Source organism: Pan troglodytes, chromosome 3 (genome assembly GCF_028858775.2).
Source record: "Pan troglodytes isolate AG18354 chromosome 3, NHGRI_mPanTro3-v2.0_pri, whole genome shotgun sequence".
NCBI classification, from domain to species: domain Eukaryota; kingdom Metazoa; phylum Chordata; class Mammalia; order Primates; family Hominidae; genus Pan; species Pan troglodytes.
The window spans coordinates 58,374,210-58,397,830 of NC_072401.2; the positions used below are offsets into that span (position 1 = coordinate 58,374,210).

The window sequence follows — 23,621 nt, forward strand, 5'->3', positions numbered from 1 at the left end:
TAATTTCAAATATGAAATTTTTCCAAAAAGAACATTTTGATGCTACGATTGTTTTGATGGTGCTTAGTCTGCTCACAGGTATCAGTGTATCATTGTTGAAGCAGTAAATGCAGGTGCATCAGTGGTTTTCAACCTACACTGCACCTGCACATAAATCTTGGAGCTTGGGAAAAACAGATTTTCAGGCCCTATTTTTGACCTACTGAAACAGAATTTCTGTGTTGTGCAACCAAAGCATTTTTTATTTTATGCAGTTTATGAGTAATTCTGATGCAAAAGCAGGTTCAAGAATCATTAGGTAAGAGAATGCAAATAATGTAGAAAGTTAAAGGAACCAGCAATCAAGAGTCTACTCATTTCACAAAGGGAGGGAAGGAGAGCTCATTTAATAAACAGAGGGAGGTCCTCCTCACTCTTATTGGGGCATTTACAGCAGAAAGCAGGTGGGAGATGAAGACAGAATCGTCTGTGGAGCTTTTTCAAATGACCCTCTCATCCTCAGAGATGTTAATATCCCCACGGAGGAACACTAGGCTACAGAGTACAATTCTAATGGCTCTAATCAGATAAACACTGTCCATTTGTTATTCAAAGTTCTATTTTTGTTCTACTCTGAGGAGTCATTTATTAACATAAATAAGATCCTATACTTGCCGATAATCACACAACTTGTCATGTTAAAAAATCACTTCATGGAGCCCTTGGCATGAATACATAGTTATAAATGAGAATTTTCTAATTATAGGCTAAGATATTATATTAAATGGAAGTCTAAAAGCCTGGAAATTTACATATATATATGAGTTTCCTTTTTCCTTCTCCTCCAGACCTCAGCACTGTCTGCCAAGTCCTGTGAAAGTAATTCTCCATTCCCCGTTCACCCAGGCACTGCTGAGTGCTGCACGAAAGAGGGCCTGGAACGAAAGCTCTGCATGGCTGCTCTGAAACACCAGCCACAGGAATTCCCTACCTACGTGGAACCCACAAATGATGAAATCTGTGAGGCGTTCAGGAAAGATCCAAAGGAATATGCTAATCAGTGAGTGCTTTCATCATAAATAGAACTTTAGGACCTAAAGTATCAGAAATGACTCTAATCTAACCCCCTACTCTGTGGAAACACCTCTTCTACAGCAACCTGAACAAATTCTGATAACTTGACTGTCATCCGAGACAGCCCATCTTCCCTTTGGTGCTGAGTTTTGTGAATGCCTTTCTCAGAGATAAAATCAATTTTCCCAAACTCTTACTAACCCTAATCCTATTATCTGAACCAGAATCACTTGAGTATCCTGTCCACATGATATATTTTCAAATATTTGACAGCCCCTGTGGTGATTTCCCTGATGCTAAGGATCATTGCGTATGTCATATGATAGAAGCAATTTTATTGCTGTACACATTTTAAATACTTAATTTCCAGTAAAGCATAAAAAATAGACAGCTTCTCTCTTCACTCCTATACATCCCAGAAACATGTGACGTGTACGTGTAAATATGACACATCTACTACATCAAGTAAACACATAACCTTGAAATTTTTATTGTTTAACATGCACAAGGGGCCAGATTATACACTGAATCTTTATGTTAGTCTTGGAAGGTCACAAAAATGAACAAAACTGGGGGAAAATACATTTATTAAAGTAAGAAATATATACATATTCAAAAACCAGGAGCAATGTCATTCAAAGTGGTCACAAATTGTAAAAATTAGTAGGATTGCTCATTCCTGTCAATTTTCAAAGAGGATTTTGCCCAGAATTTCAGTCCCTTTTAGATCCATAAGGACATCTATTCCCAGAAATAGAAATTATTTCTTCCAAAAAATAAGTAATCTATACATAATAATTATCTAAAATAATAAACTGAGATAGATAACGAAAAATAATCTAGCAATTACATTCATTTTAATTAATTCAATTAGCAGCTTAATTAACAAGCAGATACCATGGGTGATACACCTGACCAGACATTGAGTGAATAAAGGGACAAATGGCCCCTCCTCTCACACAAACCACATAGAAATTTGTAAATCTATTTTTAATGAATATACTGATTAATAGTGGCCAGTATTATAACCTTTTCTCTAAATTCTTAGTGTTTTTTAGATATTAAAACTATAAATTAATGTAACATATATCCTTTGTCCATCAAAATACTTACTAAAAAGTAGGTTTTGGGGGCCAAGCATGGTGGCTCACATCTGTAATCCTAGCACTTTGAGAGGCTGAGGTCAGAGGATCACTTGAGCCCAGGAGTTCAAGACCAACCTGGGACAATTAGTGAGACCTAATTTATACAAGAAATTAAAAAATTAGATGAGCATGGTGGCATGCACCTGAAGTCCCAGCTACTCAGGAAGCTGAAGCAGGAGGATCGCTTGAGGCCAGGAGGTTGAGACTGCAGTGAGCTATGATTATACCATGTACTCCAGCCTAGATGACAGGGCAAGACACTGTCTCAAATAAAAAAGTAGATTTTCTTTATTCACAAATTTTTTAACCAATTCTATTTTTTCCTCCACAGATTTATGTGGGAATATTCCACTAATTATGGACAAGCTCCTCTGTCACTTTTAGTCAGTTACACCAAGAGTTATCTTTCTATGGTAGGGTCCTGCTGTACCTCTGCAAGCCCAACTGTATGCTTTTTGAAAGAGGTATGTCCCATTTTACTTATTATTTGTTTACGTTTTTTTCTTCTAATAGCATTCCTTTTAGATAATGGTAGAAATTGAGATTTTGCAATCAGTAAAAGTTTCTAAAATGCCACCCTTGCATCTTCTTAATTGGAAAATAAATGTAATACCTCCGGAAAAGTAATATCAATAAGTTCCTTTCACCAGTGTTCAGTTTCCTATTCATTAAAAAATCATGAAATTAATAGTCCCTATTTTTGCCATTTATACAGTATTCAATGAGTCTTGACCATATAATGAGATTCTTTCACTTGTTTTCTAGAGACTCCAGCTTAAACATTTATCACTTCTCACCACTCTGTCAAATAGAGTCTGCTCACAATATGCTGCTTATGGGGAGAAGAAATCAAGGCTCAGGTAAAGATTAAGTGCTATTGTCATATTTAGATGTTTGGTTCTGCACTGTCTATCCATAATATTAGGGTTTTTTAAGAAGCTGTCTATATTGAAAGATATAAAATAGACGTTTCAGCTCCAATAATCTTCAAAAATCTGGCCAAATTCTCGTTGTCTTTTCTCTATACAGATTATGAAAAATAAGGAAAAAGTTTATGTCATAAAACATGAGATTTGCTTTTAATCAATCTTTTCCATATAGTTGACCACTAGAAAATATTTTTTCAGTGTTCATATTAGCATATGTTACAAGCAAAAAAGCAAAACAAGAACAAAAACAAACCAAAAAAACACAACCTTTTGTTTATTACCTGTTATTTGCCTTGCCCAATTTTTCTTGGAATGAGACATCTGAATTCTTACTTGTTGTATGAAGACTTGTGCTATACAGTATATATCTCTTGCCCTTCATTAATTTATTCTCATTAGTTATCTACCTTTGTATTAGTCTATTTTCACTCTGCTGATAAAGACATACCCGAAACTGGGGAATTTACAAAAGCAAGAGGTTTAATTGGACTAACAGTTCCACATGGCTGGGGAGGCCTCACAATCATGGTGGAAGGCAAGGAGGAGCAAGTCACATCTTACGTGGATGGCAGCAGGCAAAGAGAGAGCTTGTGCAGAGAAACTCCTGTTTTTAAAATGATCAGATCTCATGAAACTCATTCACTATCATGAGAACAGCACAGGAAAGACCCACCCCAATAATTTAATCACCTCCCACTGGTTTCTTCCTATGACATGTGGAAATTGTGGGAGTTATAATTCAAGATGAGATTTGTGTGGGGACACAGCCAAACCATATCATCCCACCCCTGGCACTTCCCAAATATCATGTCCTCACATTTCAAAACTAATCACGCCTTCCCAACAGTCCCCCAAAGTCTTAACTCACTTCAGCATTAACTCAAAAGTCCACAGTACAATGTCTCATCCAAGACAAGGCAAGTCCCTTCTGCCTATGTGCCTGTAAAATCAAAAGCAAGCTAGTTACTTCCTAGATACAATGGGGGTACAGGCATTGGGTAAATGCAGCCATTAAAAATGGGAAAAATTGGCCAAAACAAAGGGGCTACAGGCCCCATGCAAGTTCAAAATCCAGTGGGGCAGTCAAATCTTAAAGGTCCAAAATGATCGCCTTTGACTCCATGTCTCATATCCAGCTCACGCTGCTGCAACAGGCATATTCCCATGGTCTTGGGCAGCTCCACCTCTGTGGCTTTGCAGGGTACAGCCTCCCTCCCAGCTGCTTTCAAAGGCTGGCATTGAGCATCTGTGGCTTTTCCAGGTGCACAGTGCAAGCTGTCAGTAGATCTACCATTCTGGGGTCTGGAGAACGGTGGCCCTCTTCTCATAGCTCCATAAGGCAGTGCCCCAGTAGGGACTCTATTTGGAGGCTCCACCCCCACATTTCCCTTCTGCACTGCCATAGCAGAGGTTCTCCATGAGAGCCCTGCCCCTGCAGCAAACCTCTGCCTGGACATCCAAGTGTTTCCATACATCCTCTGAAATCTAGGTGGAAGTTCCCAAAACCCAATTCTTGACTTCTGTGCACTCACAGGCTCAACACCACGTGAAAGCTGTCAAGGCTTGAGGCTTGCACTCTCTGAAGCCATGCCCCAAGCTCTACATTGGCCCCTTTCAGCCATGGTTGGAGCAGCTGGAATGCAGGGCACCAAATACCTAGACTGCACACAGCACGGGAACCCTGAGCCTGGTCCAAGAAACCACTTTGTCCTCCTAGGTCTCCAGGCCTGTGATGGGATGGGCTGCTGTGAAGACTTCTGACATGTCTTGGATACATTTTCCCCCATTGTATTGGGGATTAACATTCAGCTCCTTGTTACTTATGCAAATTTCTATAGCCAGCTTGAATTTCTCCTCAGAAAAAGGGCTTTTCTTTTCTCTCACATTGTCTGGCTGCAAATTTTCTGAACTTTTATGCTCTGCTTCCCTTTTGAAACTGAATGCCTTTAACAGCACTCAATTCACCTCTTGAATGCTTTGCTGCTTAGAAATTCCTTCTGCCAGATATTCTAAATTATTTTCCTCAAGTTCAAAGTTCCACAGATCTCCAGGGCCGGGGCAAAATGTCACCAGTCTCTTTGCTAATACATAACAAGAGTCACCTTTGCTCCAGTTCCCAAAAAGCTCCTCATTTCCATCTGAGACCACCTTAGCCTGGACCTTATTGTCCATATCGCTATTAGCATTTTGGGCAAAGCCATTCAACAAGTCTCTAGGAAGTTTCAAACTTTCCCACATTTTCCTGTCTTCTTCTGAGCCCTCCAAACTGTTCCAACCTCTGCCTGTTACCCAGTTCCAAAGTCACTTCCACATTTTCGGGTATCTTTTCAGCAGCACCGCACTCCTGGTACAAATTTACTGTATTAATCTCTTTTCATGCTGCTGATAAAGACATACCTGAGACTGGGCAATTTACAAAGAAAGAGGTTTAATTGGACTCACAGTTTCACATGGCTAGGGAGGCCTCACAATCATGGTGGAAGGCAAGGAGGAGCAAATCATATCTTACATGGATGGTCGCAGGCAAAGAGAGAGCTTGTGCAGAGAAACTCCTGTTTTCAAAACTATCAGATCTTGTGAGACTCATTCACTGTCACGGGAACAGCTCAGGAAAGACCCACCCCCATGATTCAATCACCTCCCACCAGGTTTCTCCCACCACATGTGGGAATTGTGTAAGTTACAATTAAAGATGAGATTTGCGTGGGGACATAGCCAAACCATATCAACCTTATATTTGCAACCTTCACTTTGATTTTTGTATGACTACTGTTAACTTGTATTTTAATTTTGATAGTTTCTATGCTGCACTTCTCTCATACTTTATCAAACATCTAGATTTGCCAACTTTTTTTCCCTCCGTACTTACAGTCTCTTTGATTCCTTCTACTGTCCTCAGAAGTTTTTTTCCTCTAATGATAATCAAATAACTTCTTGCCAGCAATGCATAATAAGCTTCCGTAATGGGAATAGAAACTACTTTCTTGTCCAGGCACGGTGGCTCACACCTGTAATCCCAGCACTTTGGGAGGCCGAAGCAGGTGGTTCACGAGGTCAGGAGATCGAGATCATCCTGGCTAACACGATGAAACCCCGTCTCTACTAAAAATAAAAAAAAAATAAAAAAAAAAAATTAGCCAGGCATGGTGGCGGGTGCCTGTAGTCCCAGCTACTCAGGAGGCTGAGGCAGGAGAATGGCATGAACCTGGGAGGCAGAGCTTGCAGTAAGCCAAGATTGCACCACTGCACTCCAGCCTGGGGCGACAGAGCGAGACTCCGTCTCAAACAAACAAACAAACAAAAACTAGTTTCTTTAAATATAACAGTCCCTCAGAACTACTTGAATACTCAATGACAGTTTCTCTAGTCCTTTCTTTAGTTTTCCTTTTACATAGAGATAGTAGTTTGACAGGCAGAACAGAGGGAATTTATAATATAAAGCCACCATATATATTACTTATATAATCATTAAGTGATACTTGTATTCATGTCCAGAAATGTACTTCAAGGAAATAGCATTTGCTATGAACAGATTTAGCTATCTGATAAGGGTTTAATATTCGGAATATATAAGGAACTTCTATAACTCAATAACAAAAAAACAAGTAGCTTAATTAAAATAGGGGTAAAAGACTTGAATAAACAATTATTGAAACAAAATATACTAATGTCCAATAAACATATGAAAAGATGCTCAACGTCACTAACCTTAAGATACATGCAAATCAAGTCTACCGCCATACCACTCTGAACGCGCCCAATCTTGTCTGATCTCAGAAGCTAAGCAGGGTCAGGCCTAGTTAGTATAATAATTGGATGGGGGAAATGCAAACCATAACTACAGTGAGGTATCACCTTATACCCATTAGGATAATCACTATCAAAAGAACAGAAATTGGCAAATGTTAGCAAAGTTGCATAGAAATTGGAACGCTTGTACACTGTTGGTAGGAATGTAAAGTGGTGCAATCATTATGGAAAACAGTATGGAAGTCCCTCAAAACATTAAAAATAGAATTAACATGTAATCCATCAATTCCACTTCTGGGTATATATCTTAAAAATTCAAAGTGGGATCTCAAAGAGATTTGCACTTCCATGTTCACTGCAGAATTATTCACAATAACCAAGAGGTGGAAGCAACCCATATGTCCATCAACAGATGAATGGATGAAGACAATGTGGTATATACATACAATGGAATATTATGTAGCCTGAAAAAAAAAGAAAATCCTGTCACATGCTACAAGGATGAACCTTGAGGACTTTCATTATGCTAAGTGAAATATGCCAGTCTGAAAAGGACAAATACTGTACAATTCCAACTCATACGAAGTATTTAAAGTAATCAAAATCATAAAGACAGAAAATAGAAAGGTGGTTGCCAAGGAGTGGGAGGATGAGTGAGGGGAAGTGGGAGCAGAGCAAATCAGTGTTTAATGAGTACAGAGTTTTAGTTTTGCATGAGAAAAATTTCTAGAGATCTGTTGCAAAGCAATGTAAATATACTTAAATACTGAATGTATACCTTAAAAATGGTCAAGATAGTAAATTTAATGTCATTTTCACCACAATTTTTTAAAATAATATTTAATCATATTCATGATATATTAGGAATATTAATATTGAAAAAATATTTAATGTTATTCCTGGTATATTAAGTGAAAAAGGCAAATATGAGAATAGTATAGCATACCATTCACACATAAAATACTGAAAGGTTACACACCCAAAATGTGAACATTTATTAACTCTGTGGTGTAAAGCTACAGGTCTCTATAGTTTCTAAAAGAATTTATAAAACACACTTTTACAACTCTGTGAGAGGCCACAAAAATACAACATTGGCCTTATGAATAGAGAGAAAGAGACATTTGTGACTTCTTCATTGATGCTTTAGATCTAACATTTTAAAGGAGTGCTTTCATTATGTATATCTGGCAAGAAGAGAAGCTGCATTTGGGTACTGAAAATTTGAAAAGATTCATTAGGGATCTCTTGATCTTGAGTCTGTGGCTTGGGTACATAAGATCTATCACATGGCAGATGTGCTCCCATGCATCTCTTGAGGCCAAGGAGTTGAAACTGTGATATTATTTCTCCAAATAGTGCGTTCATCACAAAACCAAGAAAACTGAGAATGTTGATAAGCTAACAAATGTATTTTTAACTGTTTAGCAATCTCATAAAGTTAGCCCAAAAAGTGCCTACTGCTGATCTGGAGGATGTTTTGCCACTAGCTGAAGATATTACTAACATCCTCTCCAAATGCTGTGAGTCTGCCTCTGAAGATTGCATGGCCAAAGAGGTAAGACAAGCTTTATTATCATTATCACCATGTGCCAGGTATTGAGTGCCAAGTACTGAGTGGCAGGTACTCTTCTAAGCTCTATTTCATATGCATTATCCTAACGGATGCTCACATGTATTCTATGAAATATAAATAATTATTAACATCACTGTACAGGTGAGAAAACAGAAGATTAGTAAGGGTCAATAATTTGTTACCACACAACTAGTAAGTGGCAAAGTCCATATGCAAAGATGAGATTATCTGATTCCCAAGACCTTATGCTACTTGCACTGTATGGTATTCATTACCACATATGGTCATTTAAATTTAATTATAGTTAAAGTTAAACATATATGTTTAAGTTGAATATGATTTAAAATTCAGTTCTTCAGTTTCACTAACCACATTTCAAATGCACAATGGTATTGGATAGTGCAAATACAGATCATTTTCATTATTGCGTAAAGTTCCATTAAGCAGCACTTCAACCATTATACTAGTAGACGCTACTACTGTTTTTAGTATACTTTTTATAATTTGATGCCCATCTCAATTTTTTTTTTACCATTTTTCATTTTCATAATCCTTTAAAACTATTTAAATTTGAATAATTGCTTTAGCTGAAGGTCAGTCTCCAAGATCTTGTCAATCTGTGTAGTAATAGATTCATTGTGTTGCCTTGTCTTTTTCCATTAAAAATGCATGTCTGTGTTAATAGATGCTTTTCTATAAGGATTTATAATGGCTAAATAGGACTCTGTTGCCTATATCCATGTCATGTATTACATCTATCTATCTAGACACACCATATTTTTATTTTACTAATCCTCTATTGTATTTAGGTTGTGTTGGATTTTTAAAAATATTTTAGGCAACGTTGCACTTAATAGCCTTATAGTTGTTGTCGTTTTATCTACAATTATTTTGAGTATAAATTCTTAAAAATAGAATTGTACATTTTTAAGACTTTCAGTACATATTGACAAACTGCCTTTCCAAATATTGTACCAATTTTCTTTCTGAGAGTCTTCATATTGACTTTCATAAATGTGATGCCAAAGCTTGTAAGCCTATGTAATTCTTATTTTTAATTAGACTATCAGGAAACTAACAATGCACAAACTAACCATTCGTTTTGTAGCTGCCTGAACACACAGTAAAACTCTGTGACAATTTATCTACAAAGAATTCTAAGTTTCAAGACTGTTGTCAAGAAAAAACAGCCATGGACGTTTTTGTGTGCACTTACTTCATGCCAGCTGCCCAACTCCCCGAGCTTCCAGATGTAGAGTTGCCCACAAACAAAGATGTGTGTGATCCAGGAAACACCAAAGTCATGGATAAGTAAGTAGAGGTGATGTGAAAACGTGTTCCCATTTTAAGTTCATCTGGACAAAAAGTGGGGGCCAGCCAGATGGAGGGAAGGTATGCTATCACTCATTTCAAACATAGGCAAAGTACTACCTTTATGCTTTTCATGGACTTTAAGTATTTGTTAATTAATTGTAAATGACTAAAATTTTTAAAACACCATAATCAATTGAGTGTGATAGAAATATTTTGTGTAGGGAGAAAGGAGCTTAGAGTTCCTAATTGTGCCTTCTCTGTTTCCTGTGCATGGCCAAAAGAAGTGACTTGATAATTCTGAACTTCAGCCTATTGTTAATTAATTTGGAAATGTTAAACTTGCCTTACTTAACACACAGACTGCTAATGAGAAATGCATGTAGAAATGTAAGTGAAAGTAAATGTGAAAACATATATTTGCATACAATGCTGAACACATGTAAAATATATCATGCAACCGGAAATGTTTATAATATTATTAACTAGTTTTATCATATTACTTCTGGTTCAAAGTCACAAATCAAAAGTCTAAAGTATACTAAACTTTTGGACAATAAGCATTTGATACAAATAAAAGAGATACCAAGCACAGAATATTTTTTTCTTAGCATTATCAATATTCATTTTCATTAAATTTAAAAAGAGATTTAATGCAAAGAAATGGTAAACTTTTATCCTGTTTCATCCAACTAAAAAAAAGTAAGTTAAATATACCATGGTTTGAATAGATGTGTATGCATAATGATGGCATAAAAATATTTCACAAATAGTTTGAAGCAGCAGGTTGAAATATCAATTAGCAATATCAGATGGCAGAAGTTACATAGGACTGAAACTTTAATTTACATTTTTCTAAATGTGTATTGCTTTTATACGTGCATAGACAGCAGTGGGGTAAGACATAATGAAAGAATTTACACAAACCAATTTTCACAGAAAAGCTTTTTGAAGTATCCACTTGATGCTTTATACAGTCAATTGCATTATGCTTGCACAAAGACAGTTCCATATGCATTTGAAGTAGATATGTTTACATATAATATATTTAAATGTATATTATACGCAAAGCTTTAATTCAGTATTGACTAGTCACAACAGCAAGTATTAACAGCTTGTATCTCAATGAAAGTATTTTATAATCCAAAGCCTGTTGATTTAGAGTCAGTCTGAGCTAAATCTCTTCTTTTTAATTAAGATGCAGAAACCAGGTGCTCTGCCTTTATGATAGATATTTCACATTTTAAAATGTAGGCCAGGCACAGTGGCTCATCCATCTAATCCCAGCACTTTGGCAGGCCGAGTCAGGCGGATCACTTGAGGTCAGAAGTTCCAGACCACCCTAGCCAACATGGTGAAATCCTGTCTCCACTAAAAATACAAAAATTAGCCGGGCATGGTGGTGGGCGCCTATAATCCCAACTACTCAGGAGGCTGAGGCATGAGAATCGCTTGAACCCAGGAGGCAGAGGTTACAGCGAGCCAAGATGGCACGACTTCACTCCAACCTGGGTGACAGAGGGAGACTCTGTCACAAAAAATAAATAAATAAATAAATAGGAAATATATATAACACATATCTCCTTTTCTCCCTCATGCTAGGTATACGTTTGAACTAAGCAGAAGGACTCATCTTCCGGAAGTATTCCTCAGTAAAGTACTTGAGCCAACCCTAAAAAGCCTTGGTGAATGCTGTGATGTTGAAGACTCAACTACCTGTTTTAATGCTAAGGTATATTTGCTAGATTTTCTTTATCAAGCACATAGATCAAGGGTTGGAAAATTATAGTTCATGGGCCAAAACTTGCTCACTGCCTACTTTTGTATGGCCTACAAACTAAGAACAGAAGAATGGTTTTACATTTTTACATTGTTGGGAAAAAAGCAAAAGAACATCAGTATCTCATGACCCATGAAAATTATTCAAAATTCAAATTTCAGTGTTCATACATACATTAACTTCCACTGGGACACAATCATTCTCATTGTTTCTGCAAAGCTTACAACTGCTTCTGTACAGAGTTGAGTAGTTGCAACAAAGGCCACATATGGCCTGCAAACCCTAAAATTATTATCCGGCCTTCTGTAGAAAATAGTTGCCAATGCTTAATGTAGATAATACTCATACTGATACAATATTTGGAATTTTGATTTAATGGCTTGATGGGACAATGTTTCAAGACAAATAATTTTGTTATGCAATTATTGTTTTCTTACAGGGCCCTCTACTAAAGAAGGAACTATCTTCTTTCATTGACAAGGGACAAGAACTATGTGCAGATTATTCAGAAAATACATTTACTGAGTACAAGAAAAAGTAAGAAACTTGTTCTGGCTGTATCCTCCAAATTTATCAATAATATTTTCATAGTACTATGAATTGAAAGCATAGTTGAACACTTAAGCTTGTCTTCAGTGAACAACAACAAAAGGAGGTTCAATTAGGAGTTTTTTAAAGTAGTCAGAATCTCATAGAGTGGAATAATAGACACTGGAGACCCCAAAAGGTGGGAGGGTAGGAGAGGGGTGAAGGATAAGGAATTCCCTATTGGATACAATGTACACTATTTGGGTGATGATTATACTAAAAACCTAGACTTCACCACTATGCCATACATCCATGTAACAAAAATGCACTTGTACCCCCTAAATCATTTTATTTTTTTAAACGTAGTTGGAATCTAACATCTGTATAAGAAGAAGCTAAGTTTTTCTGGGGGAAACATGTCATGTGTAGCAAGTGGGTGGCCAATTAAAACAGCCATAAAAATATAGATGACGAAATCTATCTGCAGGAACTTGAGTCAAAATGGCAAAATGAGCACATAGCTTAGCAACATTCTTACCCCAGAATTTTCTGTAGATATTGCTGTACAAAATTGAGGACCTATAAAACTGCTAAAAGTGTTATCTAACTTCATGTCATATTGCCTGGCAAGAAGACCCAAACTTTCAATCAAGCATACTGTCAGCTATCACCAGCATATATTCCCTATAAATTAGAAATAGAAATGTTAACTACCAATAATGTTATATAATAGTCATTTTTCTCAATTAAGAGAAGGAAAAAGCATTTCTCTATAAATAGACATTAACAGTAAAATAATAGGCCATAATAAGGTAAGAAGTGGTACTGGGTTCTTGGGGAAAGTCTCCATTGAGAAGACCATGTCATTTTTCCTAACGTTAGTAAATTTCTCAGATCCTATTCCCTCCCCCCAACTTTCTTTTTTTTTTTTTTTTTTTTTTTGCCTCCTTTGAGTCTCTTCTTGCCTCATTTGCACCCCCCGGCAGCTCAAACCTACTTGTTTCAACAATGCTTTTATGAACTAACTGGTCCCCCTTACCCTTTTGTCCCTTCCCAGCATCCACTCTTGCCAAGCCCAACTCTAGATTAATTTGAGTCTCCTTACCTCCCATTGCCCACCGCTGGGCTGGCAAGCATTTCCTGAAGAAAGTCATAAAACCAGGCTGAGTTGTTCATGGGAGTGGAGAGACGCCGAGATCATCGATTGTACAAATTGAAAGAATCAGGAGATAGCAAGTCTTATCACCATCCTGAAAGAGAGATGGAGAGTTCATTTTTAGTAGAGCTAAAAATAAGAGTGAAAATTTCCTTACTCCTGTATTGGTGTTTTCCAACATAGTGAGTTGAGAAGTAGATAAATTGAGGGTGAAATTATATAAATTATGAGAGGAAAAAAAGGCATTAAGCTGGTATGAGGTCCTGTAAAGGAAATATTCTTTAAGGAATTTGAAATTTAAAACTGAAGAGAAGGTGAAAGGTTAGGATAAAATAGAAGAGGTACTCTTCCATGTTGAAATAATGAGCAAATGAAAGAAGACTGGACTTCCAATTCAGCAGCGATTTGTATGTTTATTTTTATGATCTCGAAGAGGCATGTTTCACTTTCTGATCTCAAATTGACTATTCTATACCACAGGTATAGAATTTTCTTGAGACAGGCAAGTATTTCTATTTTCATTTTTATTGTAAAAGATCTGAAATGGCTATTATTTTGCATTAGAAATTTGTATAAAATAAATACATGTGGTAAGACCTTACATTTAAATGGTTTTTCAGACTGGCAGAGCGACTAAAAGCAAAATTGCCTGATGCCACACCCACGGAACTGGCAAAGCTGGTTAACAAGCGCTCAGACTTTGCCTCCAACTGCTGTTCCATAAACTCACCTCCTCTTTACTGTGATTCAGAGGTAGGAAAATGTAACCCTCCACTTAACATGGCAGAATCTTTTAAGAACGTATGCACTCCAATCTACTCATTTCTTTCCTGTTATTGAGATGCCATTATGTGACAGGCTTTTCCTGGTGTTATTGTAACTTGGCTGTCTTTGCAATGAAAGTAAGAAACATAACTGTTTTCATGCTATGCTCATTTAAAAGCAAGTTGAGGTAGTCGTAAAACTTAGGACATTTTATACTTTTTTTAAGAAACAAAAGAGTCTGTGAATACAGGCAACAAAGTATGTGTAGTGTTTTACAAATTGTGAGTTGTAACCTAGTAACAGCCTATTTAAATGAAAAAGAGAAGAATAAGAATACAGTGAGAACATCAGAGTTCATTACCTTCACATAGTGAAGGTAAATTGTATTTCATATACCTGTATGTGTGTTTATGTAGATATATACATATGCATATATAGGCAGGTAGATTGATAAAAATAAATACTTTAGAAAAATGGGGTCATATCATACCTTCTATTAATATGTTAATTATAAAAATATTATTTAACTTTGTTTTAATATGACATAAGAAAATGCAACTGAAGAATTTCTAAAGGTCACATAAATGTTTTGTTACTATAAGAGTTATTTTCTAAACACTAAAAAATGATTTTAAAGAATATTAAAATTTTAGTTATTTTTTATTACGAATTTCTTTTTTAGACACTATCAATTGGCTCCAAACTCTGAAAGCTAAAGATATTAGAAGTCCTATATATCTTCCAATTTCCTTCCCTACTCCCCTCAATTTTGGATAGTTCTTGGATTCATCTTTCTTTAAATGTCCCTTCCCCTCCTCCCTGTCTCCCCTTTTTCTTCCTTCCCCTCCCGCTTCCTGGTTCAGGTCCAATATTGTTAACAGTAAAATAACCCTTTCCCCTATTCCCCTCCTCCTTTCTCTCTTTTCCCTTCTCTCCCATAAATGTATTTGCATAGTTGCCAGATCATTTATTTTTTAATTTGTGCAAAACACCAGCAGTTCTGACCAGACCTTTTTGTTTTCTCTGACAGTATTAATAGATGAATTAGTGTTTATCTAATCACCACATCCGAGGCCTATTGGTTTTCTCCTATAAACCACAGTGTTAGGTTGGTATCTTGTATTCTGCCCATCTTTATATAGACTGAAGGTGTGAGAGAGGGGAGGAGACCTCAGGTAGGTTGTGTGGGCCCATTGTTAGTAGACCTGAGCTATGCTTCGACTTCTGAGATTTCAAGTGTCTTATGCTAAGATTTCTTTCACCAAGTCAGCATCTGCCCTATTCTCATGGTGAGAGGTGTATTTTGCTGGCCTTTTTCAGAAAATGTCAGCCCATATGTTCACATCCTCCATTTTACCTGTTACTCTCCAGCAAGCATTTCACTTTTTTAGAAGAGTCAAAAGATAAAAACAGCACTTCATTTCACTTTACTGCTTATTTGGAGACATTAGTAATAACTCCAAGAATTGTGTTGTCTTGCCCACTCTATTTCTGAAATATAGAGGCAGGGTTAGGAACAATTCTATGCCATACCAAATGATATTTAGGTTAAATGATTTCATGCCAGTTAGAATTAGAAGCCCTTAAACCCGTTGTTTTTTTTTGTTTTTTGTTTTTTGTTTTTTGTTTTTTTTTTGGAGATGAAGTCCCATTCTGTCACCCAGGCTGGAGTGCAGTGGTGAGATCTCGGCTCACTGAAAACTTCACCTCCTGGGATCAAGTGATTCTCCTGCCTCAGCCTCCCGAGTAGCTGGTATTATAGGTGCCTGCCACCACGCCCAGCTAATTTTTGTATTTTTGGTAGAGAAAGAGTTTCACCATGTTGGCCAGGCTGATCTGGAACTCCTGACCTCAAGGGATCCGCCCGCCTCAGCCTCCCAAAGTGCTGAGATTACAGGTGTGAGCCACTGTGCCCGGCCAGAAGCCCCTTTCTATAAGTGAAATAATTTAAGAATTTACCTGAAGTTTTGTTCATTTATCAGCCACGAAAGCAATAAAGCCCAGTTTCTATTAGACTGCATTTAAAAATACCCAAGAACTTAATTTTTAAAAAAGCAAGTCACAAAAGTATAAATGTTGAAAGAAAACTATAAAGATCATCTAGTGTAATTTCTCACTCAGTTAATTCCTTCCAGAGGTGCATTCAGCCTCCATTTAAATTTCTATAGTCAATTTATCTACTCCTAAGAGTAGAAATGGAAATGGCCTATTTCATTGCCAGGTAGCTGCATTATGAGGACATTCTTCTATAAATTAAGCTGTGATATTCCCTTTGTAATTTCTCCTGCAATCACCCTGGCTTTCTCTATCAACTAGAAAATGTCTATTCTCTGTCCGCAATAGCAGCTCTTTTATACTTGAAGTGACTTTTTAAAAATTAAGCTGTGTTAAGTATTTTTTTAAAGTCTTGGGCTATGCATTCCAAATTTCTTAATATTCATATTTTAGTAAAGTTTTATTTGTTTTGTTATGTTTTGTTTTGTTTTATTTTATTGTACAGTGCCTAAGAAAAAAGTCTTAGTTTGACAAATGGAGCTACATCTTTTTCTAATTTCTTCCTTATAACCTTAGGGATTCTGGTTTCTTTTCTAATTTCCATATTTACACCCTGGTCCCAAACCTATTTGCTAATCTTGTTTGTAACAATTTATAAAGTCAGAATTCCAGATGAAGAGAGTACAGTAGAATAAAAGCCTTTTCTTTAAATTCTCCTGACAAATATGCCATCTTAATCTTTCATTAAAATTCAAACTACTTAAGATTCTCAACATAAAAACAGAAGAAGCTGGATTGTCAGAATATTTTGGTCATTGTGGGCCTTAAAACATTTTTAGCATAAAATAATTAATTAAATTGAACAGTTCTTTCTTTTCACACCAAGTTGCTTTTAGTAATCTAAATTTAGTTCCAATTTAGGTGGCCTTAACCTAGAAAAATAAAATCACCTTACATAGAAGTTGTTTGCTACCAGAAAAATTTTCTCTGAGAGTCTGTTATTATGAAAGAAGAAGAAAACAGTCTAAATGTCTTTTAGATTCTATAAGAAATATCACTTTTGAAACCCTTCCCTGTCCCTTTGTTATCTGTCTATACAGATATGCACTGTCCTGCCTGACACCATACAAGACAAACTGAGCTTTAAGCGCAAATTCATGCTTCCTAAAAGCCCCTGGTTTTTCATTTCTTTGAGTTGGTTTTCAATATAACATATTGCCATTCAAATCATTACAATGATGAGAAGACAGGTTTGTAGCTCTCTCACTTCTTGCTTTATCGACAGTAAATTTATAGCAGCTGAGTAGCCTATCTTTCAGTAATTGCTAAAGTAGAGTGCGATGAATGGAGTTGTTGAGATACTTGTGCACATTTGATTATTCAGAGTACGCAGAGATTAAATCCTCTGCTATTTCAATTAGCCCTCTGATTGCCTTTGTAAACTGATCTCATAGCTAGGTAGGCAAGCTCACCCCTCCTTTCTGACTTTACCTTAGTGCAACATCTGTTTGAACAGCATTCTCTTTAATTTCCAATGCCTAACATGAATGTCCCATTTGTCCTATAATATTTGGATCCTAATTTGTGAGATCTCCTTGTCATACATTTGCTTGAAAAAACTTTTCCTTAAAAGTAATATCCATCTACTCCTTTCACTGCAAGTCACTTATATCCAGGGATCAGTCTCTACTTGTCATTCCAAATACACTTGGCACAACTACTGGAAGACTGGGAAAAGGGGCTTCTGAACCATACTTAGTGTTTCATTACATGGCTATCTACCCCTATCCTCACCCAATCTTGAAATGACCAGGAAATAGAACAATCAATATCATTTTCTTTTGGCTTTACCATGGCACTCTTAGAAGTGGTTCATTTGTTTATGCCAAAAAAGGCCCATTTGCCTACAGAAAAGCCTATAGTTACAAAATTAGACTTGAAATCTTCTTTTCTCTTTCTACCATCATTCAGGCAGGGCATCCCTTTGGGCTCTTCTGAGAACTCATTACTATGCTTCCTTTAAAATGTTTCAACAGACTGCTAGTGAGCATCAGATATGATTTCCCAAAGTATTCCAAAAGTCATTGTAATATGCTGGAATTGATCACTAAAATCTTAAAAACACAGAGACAAATACAAATAGCCAAGTGGAAGCCGGGCAAAGAGGAGACTAACAAGTAGAGTGATATACTGTCTACCCCCCACCACCTGTCTTTCTTGTGTCAGGAAAAACTAGTATAGTCACTGTAGTTTGTTTTATCTCTCAGTATAACTTGATTTTATAATCTTCAGTGTCATAGCTATCATTGATTAAGCCATTGCTATTTGTTAAGCAGAAATATTAATAGCCTGGCATGTATGTATTTATAGAATAACCCAAAACAATGCTAGATGTTAATTAATATTTTAATTCCCCCTTTTACAGATGGGTTGAATGAAACTTACAGAGGTTATATGATGTTAGGAAAATCTAAATTTATTCTGTATTAGTCTGTTACTCTCCCTCAATGTCCTTGTCATAGACGTCAGCCCTAACTTAGCTAGTCATGACCAAAGCAAACTATTGATAGAAGACTATTGACTGAAAATCCAAAATTATTTTTAAGTAGCAAAAATGATACCAGGTTGGTAATATCGCTGTGAATTTTATCCATCTCACTTCCTTGGACTCTTCCTCCATTAGGTATACTCTCTTCTTTTGTGTCAACATTTTTGCCAGCTCTGTCTAATTTGTATTAAAGTTACTCTTCTTCTTATCTTAAAAAATAATAAATAAGGCACTTTAGACACCTCCCTAGCTATATTTCTTTCTCCTCCCTTACAGCCAAGATTCTTGCAAGAATACCATATACTCCAACTCCTCACACCTCTTATTAATTCCTCAACCCTTTGCAGTCTGGCTTTTGATGGTACCATATGACTGTCAACAAAGGCACGCCAACAATATCCTTCTTGTTAAATCTAATAAACATTTTTCAATTCTTACCAGATTTCTCCACAAAACAGTTGATACCCATAAGTATACCTTCCTTCTTGAAACAATTTACTTAGCACCTGTAGTATTATTTTCTACTTTTTGTTTTTCTATGATTCCTCTCTTCTTGTTCTATTTCATATTGTCCTCTTCCTTTACCTGTCTCTTAAATTTGTTTCCAGAGTTTTTTCCTTGCTCTTCATTTCCATGGCACTACATTTTCTCAACTGTTTTCATCAATGCTTATGCTTTTAATCTCCAAATCTCTACCTCCAACCAAGATCTCTCCCTCAGCATTAGGATTTTTTATCCAGCTGTCTAGGACTCTCTTCTCCCCCAATATCTTGTCCCATGAGAAATTGAAAATCAACATGGACAAAATATTTTTCCTATAACCTGCTCTTAATGTTTTTTGAGTTTATGAATATTATCATCATTTACCCATTGCCCCACGATGAAAATTTAGTGACTCTTTTTATTTCTCCTTCTCTTTTTCCATATGCATCAAATAAAATTCCAAATCCCATCAATTCTAATTCTGCAACATCTCTCAATCTCCCACCCACATTCTTCTACAATCTTGGTATTTAGTTTCAGGCAATCTTTCACCTGGTTTATAGCCTGTCCATTGGTCTCCCACCTCCAGTCTGCCCACAGTGCTTCACATTCTAATCCCATCTCTATACTGAGGTCAAATCAACCTTTTTAAAACACAAAAATGGTTAATACTCTTCTCTAATAGTTCTCATTGCTTCCAAATTAAAGTACTATTTTTTTTTTTAACAAAATAGAGGTATTTTGGACCTTGATTTCTTCTCCAAGTAGTGACTTGCTATCATCACTTGTTGTGCCTCCTGCTTGGGTTCTCCTGAACTACTTGCAGTTTTCCAAACACATTAAACTTGCTTTTACCTCAAGGCCTTTGCACATAATGACTCCACCCGCTTGCCCTATTTCTCATCAGGCTTGCCTTGGCTGAATCGTTCATCAGGCTTTAGAGTTCAAGTTAGAAGACATCTCCTCCGCTGAGAATTCTTCCCTGGCACTCAAACTTCTCTGTTGTCCCACAACATTCTGTTTGCACCCAATAATTAGCACTTATTAAACTCTACTGCCATTTTTTCTTGTCTACTTTTCCCAGCAGACTGTAAGCCCTTCAAGGGCAGAGATGATGTAAAGCTAAATAAATGCAAAGGGTGGCTAATAAAAAACTGCCATGTAACATTGCATCTTGGCAAGAATCCGCTCCCCTAACCAAGGTTTCAAGATTTTGTATACCTTCTGCATGATCTAGTAGCCTACAAATGAAATACTTCATAAGTTATATAACATTCTTTTTTCATTATCAGATTGATGCTGAATTGAAGAATATCCTGTAGTCCTGAAGCATGTTTATTAACTTTGGTAAGTATATTTTATAAATGCAGGACCAACAGATCCAGCATTGTAGGATGTATTTTAAATATCAAAGAATGGGAAGGAGACTTTAATAAATTTATTCTTATCTGTTCAAACTCATTTTACAGATGAGAATATTAAGCACCGAGAAAAGTTAAAGAGCTTACACTTATACAAGAGCAGTCAATTTCTGATATATGTAAGACTAGAATCCAGGTTTACTGGTCCCCTGCCTTGTGCTTCATCCATCATAATCTCACATGTAACATAATGATACCATAAAGAACATTTAAAGGAATCTGATGCACTTCAATAGGAAGAACTCTGAGTTTAAAGACAGGGCTCATCAAGTCTTAAAAATAACACAGCAAGGACCTTAGGAGGAAAGGGACATTCTTATTCAAATGAAAACAATACTGTTAAAATATTATTACTTGCTTTTTTCAGTTACTATATTTTCACCTATTAAAAAATGCCAGATGAAGATATTAAGAACATAAAATAGTTTATTCCAACGTAAGTTCACATCTTAAACTGAAGAGCACCCCCGCCGAACTCTGCACATTTCAACAACAATATTTTCTCTCCAGATTCAATTGTATGTATGCTAAAGATATTACACCTGAGACTTTTGATGCAAACTTGTTTGGATCTCAGTTCTTAGCTGAACTGAGGCTTTTCAATAATGTCAACGTTTATTTTGCTGACTTACTGACAACTCTGCCCAAAATAATGTGGAAACAAAAGCCTTCCAATCCATTCATTAATAACATTAAATCATTTCACCATATTCAGCTTTTCAACTATTATTTAAATCCTCTGAAGCTGTAAAAAAGAAAATTAACACTCTGAGAACCAGTACAAGGGGGATGGTCAAGAAAACTTGTATTTGAAATCACCCAACCTGAATTAGAATCCCCACTCTAACTATCTGTCTGTGAATTTGAGCAAGTTATCTATCCTGTCTAAAGATGAGTTTCCTTTCATGTAAAATGAAAATTTCCATATCTCCCTCACAGTGTTGTTACAGTGATTGAGGTGATGTATATCAAATATTTAAAAAGTAGTAAAAATGAATATTAGCAGTAATACTAGCAAAGTTGTTGCACTGATGCTCCTACTACTACTGGTTGAATCTAAACTAAAAAGTTTTCCTGCCCATATATTTTTGTGCTCTGGTATACAAATATCATGTCCCAACGATAAAGTAAGTTCTCTAAATAATTTTCCAAGGAATAAAAATCAAAATGCAAGTTATTTGAAGTGTAAATAGAGTTAAAATAGTTTCTGATCTCTGTTGCTGCTAAATTATTACATCTTCCACCCATTTGAATGAATCTTTCCCTTTATCTCAATCCCCATATAATAATCTCCAAAGAGTTAAAATCCCAATATGCAACAGTGACCTCACCTCTCATCCTTCAAGATTTCTTAAGCTTTAATTAAGAGTCAGGGTTATTTGGAAAGCTATATGATAACTTTGATTTTGAATATGTTTTTCACTGGACTGTGTTATTATTCAGAACTCAGAGTGTATTTCCTTAGTGTTGTATGTTTTTAGGCTTTGGGAAAACTAATTAAAATAGGAGAAGATATCCTAAGATAAGTAAGGAGGAAGTAATAATTTGATGGATTTCAAGAGATTTCTTTTCAGAACAAATTTCAGAAGTAACTTTTTTTTTTTTTTTTTTTTTTTGAGATGGAGTCTCACTCTGTCGCCCAGGCTGGAGTGCAGTGGCGCGATCTCGGCTTGCTGCAAGCTCCGCCTCCTGGGTTCACGACATTCTCCTGCCTCAGCCTCCCGAGGAGCTGGGGCTACAGGCGCCCGCCACCACGCCCAGCTAATTTGGTTTTTTTTTTTTTTTTTTGTATTTTTAGTAGAGATGGGGTTTCACTGTGTTAGCCAGGATGGTCTCTATCTCCTGACCTCGTGATCCTCCCGCCTCGGCCTCCTGAAGTGCTGGGATTACAGGCATGAGCCACTGCGCCTGGCCCAGAAGTATTTTTAATGCTAACTCAATCAAGAGATAAACTTGGTTTGTCAGTGACAAGCTAATGAAGATTCTAATATACTGATTCTTCTGGTTCATGGTCATTATCTTCATCTGATAAGATGAAGAAATGAAATTTCTTATCATTTCTCCTGTGTTAGTCTACATTTTTCTCTGGCCTTTAATTAATCCTTTGATTTCTGTACCACTAAATTGTTTGGCTACCCAAATACATTTTGATCATCTGGATGGATTACTCACATATTCACATATTCCTTCCTAAAATTATTCACATATCCCTTCCATGGATTTTGGTAACATGCATTGAGTGTTTTGAGCTCAATTTTATCCACTGCTTGTTTATCACCATTGCATTCTGCAATGATGAAGGCCTACCAATGTTCAATTATTTCAGGAATAGTTACATGGCTTTGAAAAAGCAAATTATACCTTGTTCACAAAGTTATAGGTCTGAGGTACTTGATATCCAGAAATAATGAGACCACAACTTTACCACTTATCTTAGGTTTCCAGAACACAACCAACTCATTGCAGTTCCTGGGTTCCAGGGAGAATTTTGTAGCTGTATTGGACAATTATGAAGTCATCCAACTATCAGCAGCATTGCCCCCAAAATAACACAATCCTAGTCATGAGTTGCTCTAAATCCAGGTCTTAACGTAATGATTTCAGAGTAAGTGCTGAGTACTTTCCCTCAGATAGATCAGTCTTTTCATCATATATTAAATTATTCAAGTAGAAAATATCCATTTTCTTCAATGATTTTTCCCTTGTTGTAACAGGTGATCCGCAGAAGTGGCACATTGTTTAGAGTGAAGCAGTTCCTAAAACCATTAAGCCAACTTTGGTTGGCTATGTGTTTCATTTCCATTTAAGCCTACCCATCTCTAGTTAGAGATTTGACTCACTCATAGAAGTTGAAGCCTTTTGTCTCAAGGTATTCCGATCCCTAGTAATACCTACAATTCATGTCTTCCAGTCAACAGTTTCACGCTATTTCACTCTCAATTAGAGTCTTATTAAAAACTTCAGTTCTCATCTTGACAGTTATTGGTCTCCTTGATCAATCTTTTTCTTCAAGCCTTCAAGCTCCAAATTGATTGTGGCCACACTTGCATGCACTTTTGGAGACAGAATCTCTGTCTCTTACCCCCCACCCTGTCCACACCAAGACGGAGTCTCACTCTGTCGCCCAGTCTGGAGTGCAGTGGCGCAATCTGGGCTCACCGCAAGCTCCGCCTCCCAGGTT

General features: G+C 36.5%; 1 protein-coding gene across 2 annotated transcripts in view; it reads left to right on the forward strand.

Annotated features, from left to right (window-relative positions):
* Nucleotides 1–23,621, forward strand: part of GC (GC vitamin D binding protein) — a 42,569-nt gene that overhangs the window by 17,747 nt on the left and 1,201 nt on the right. Inside the window, exons 4-13 of one of the 2 annotated variants that reach the window (XM_016951604.4) lie at nucleotides 828–1,039; nucleotides 2,530–2,662; nucleotides 2,964–3,058; nucleotides 8,306–8,435; nucleotides 9,562–9,764; nucleotides 11,367–11,496; nucleotides 11,984–12,081; nucleotides 13,849–13,981; nucleotides 20,312–20,366; nucleotides 20,808–20,860. In XM_016951604.4, coding sequence (XP_016807093.1) covers nucleotides 828–1,039; nucleotides 2,530–2,662; nucleotides 2,964–3,058; nucleotides 8,306–8,435; nucleotides 9,562–9,764; nucleotides 11,367–11,496; nucleotides 11,984–12,081; nucleotides 13,849–13,981; nucleotides 20,312–20,341 — 1,164 coding nt within the window. In that variant the 3' untranslated portion in view covers nucleotides 20,342–20,366; nucleotides 20,808–20,860. Of the gene's footprint in view, nucleotides 1–827; nucleotides 1,040–2,529; nucleotides 2,663–2,963; nucleotides 3,059–8,305; nucleotides 8,436–9,561; nucleotides 9,765–11,366; nucleotides 11,497–11,983; nucleotides 12,082–13,848; nucleotides 13,982–20,311; nucleotides 20,367–20,807; nucleotides 20,861–23,621 lie in introns of those variants that run through there. The other variant, XM_009447755.2, reaches the window with a different exon arrangement.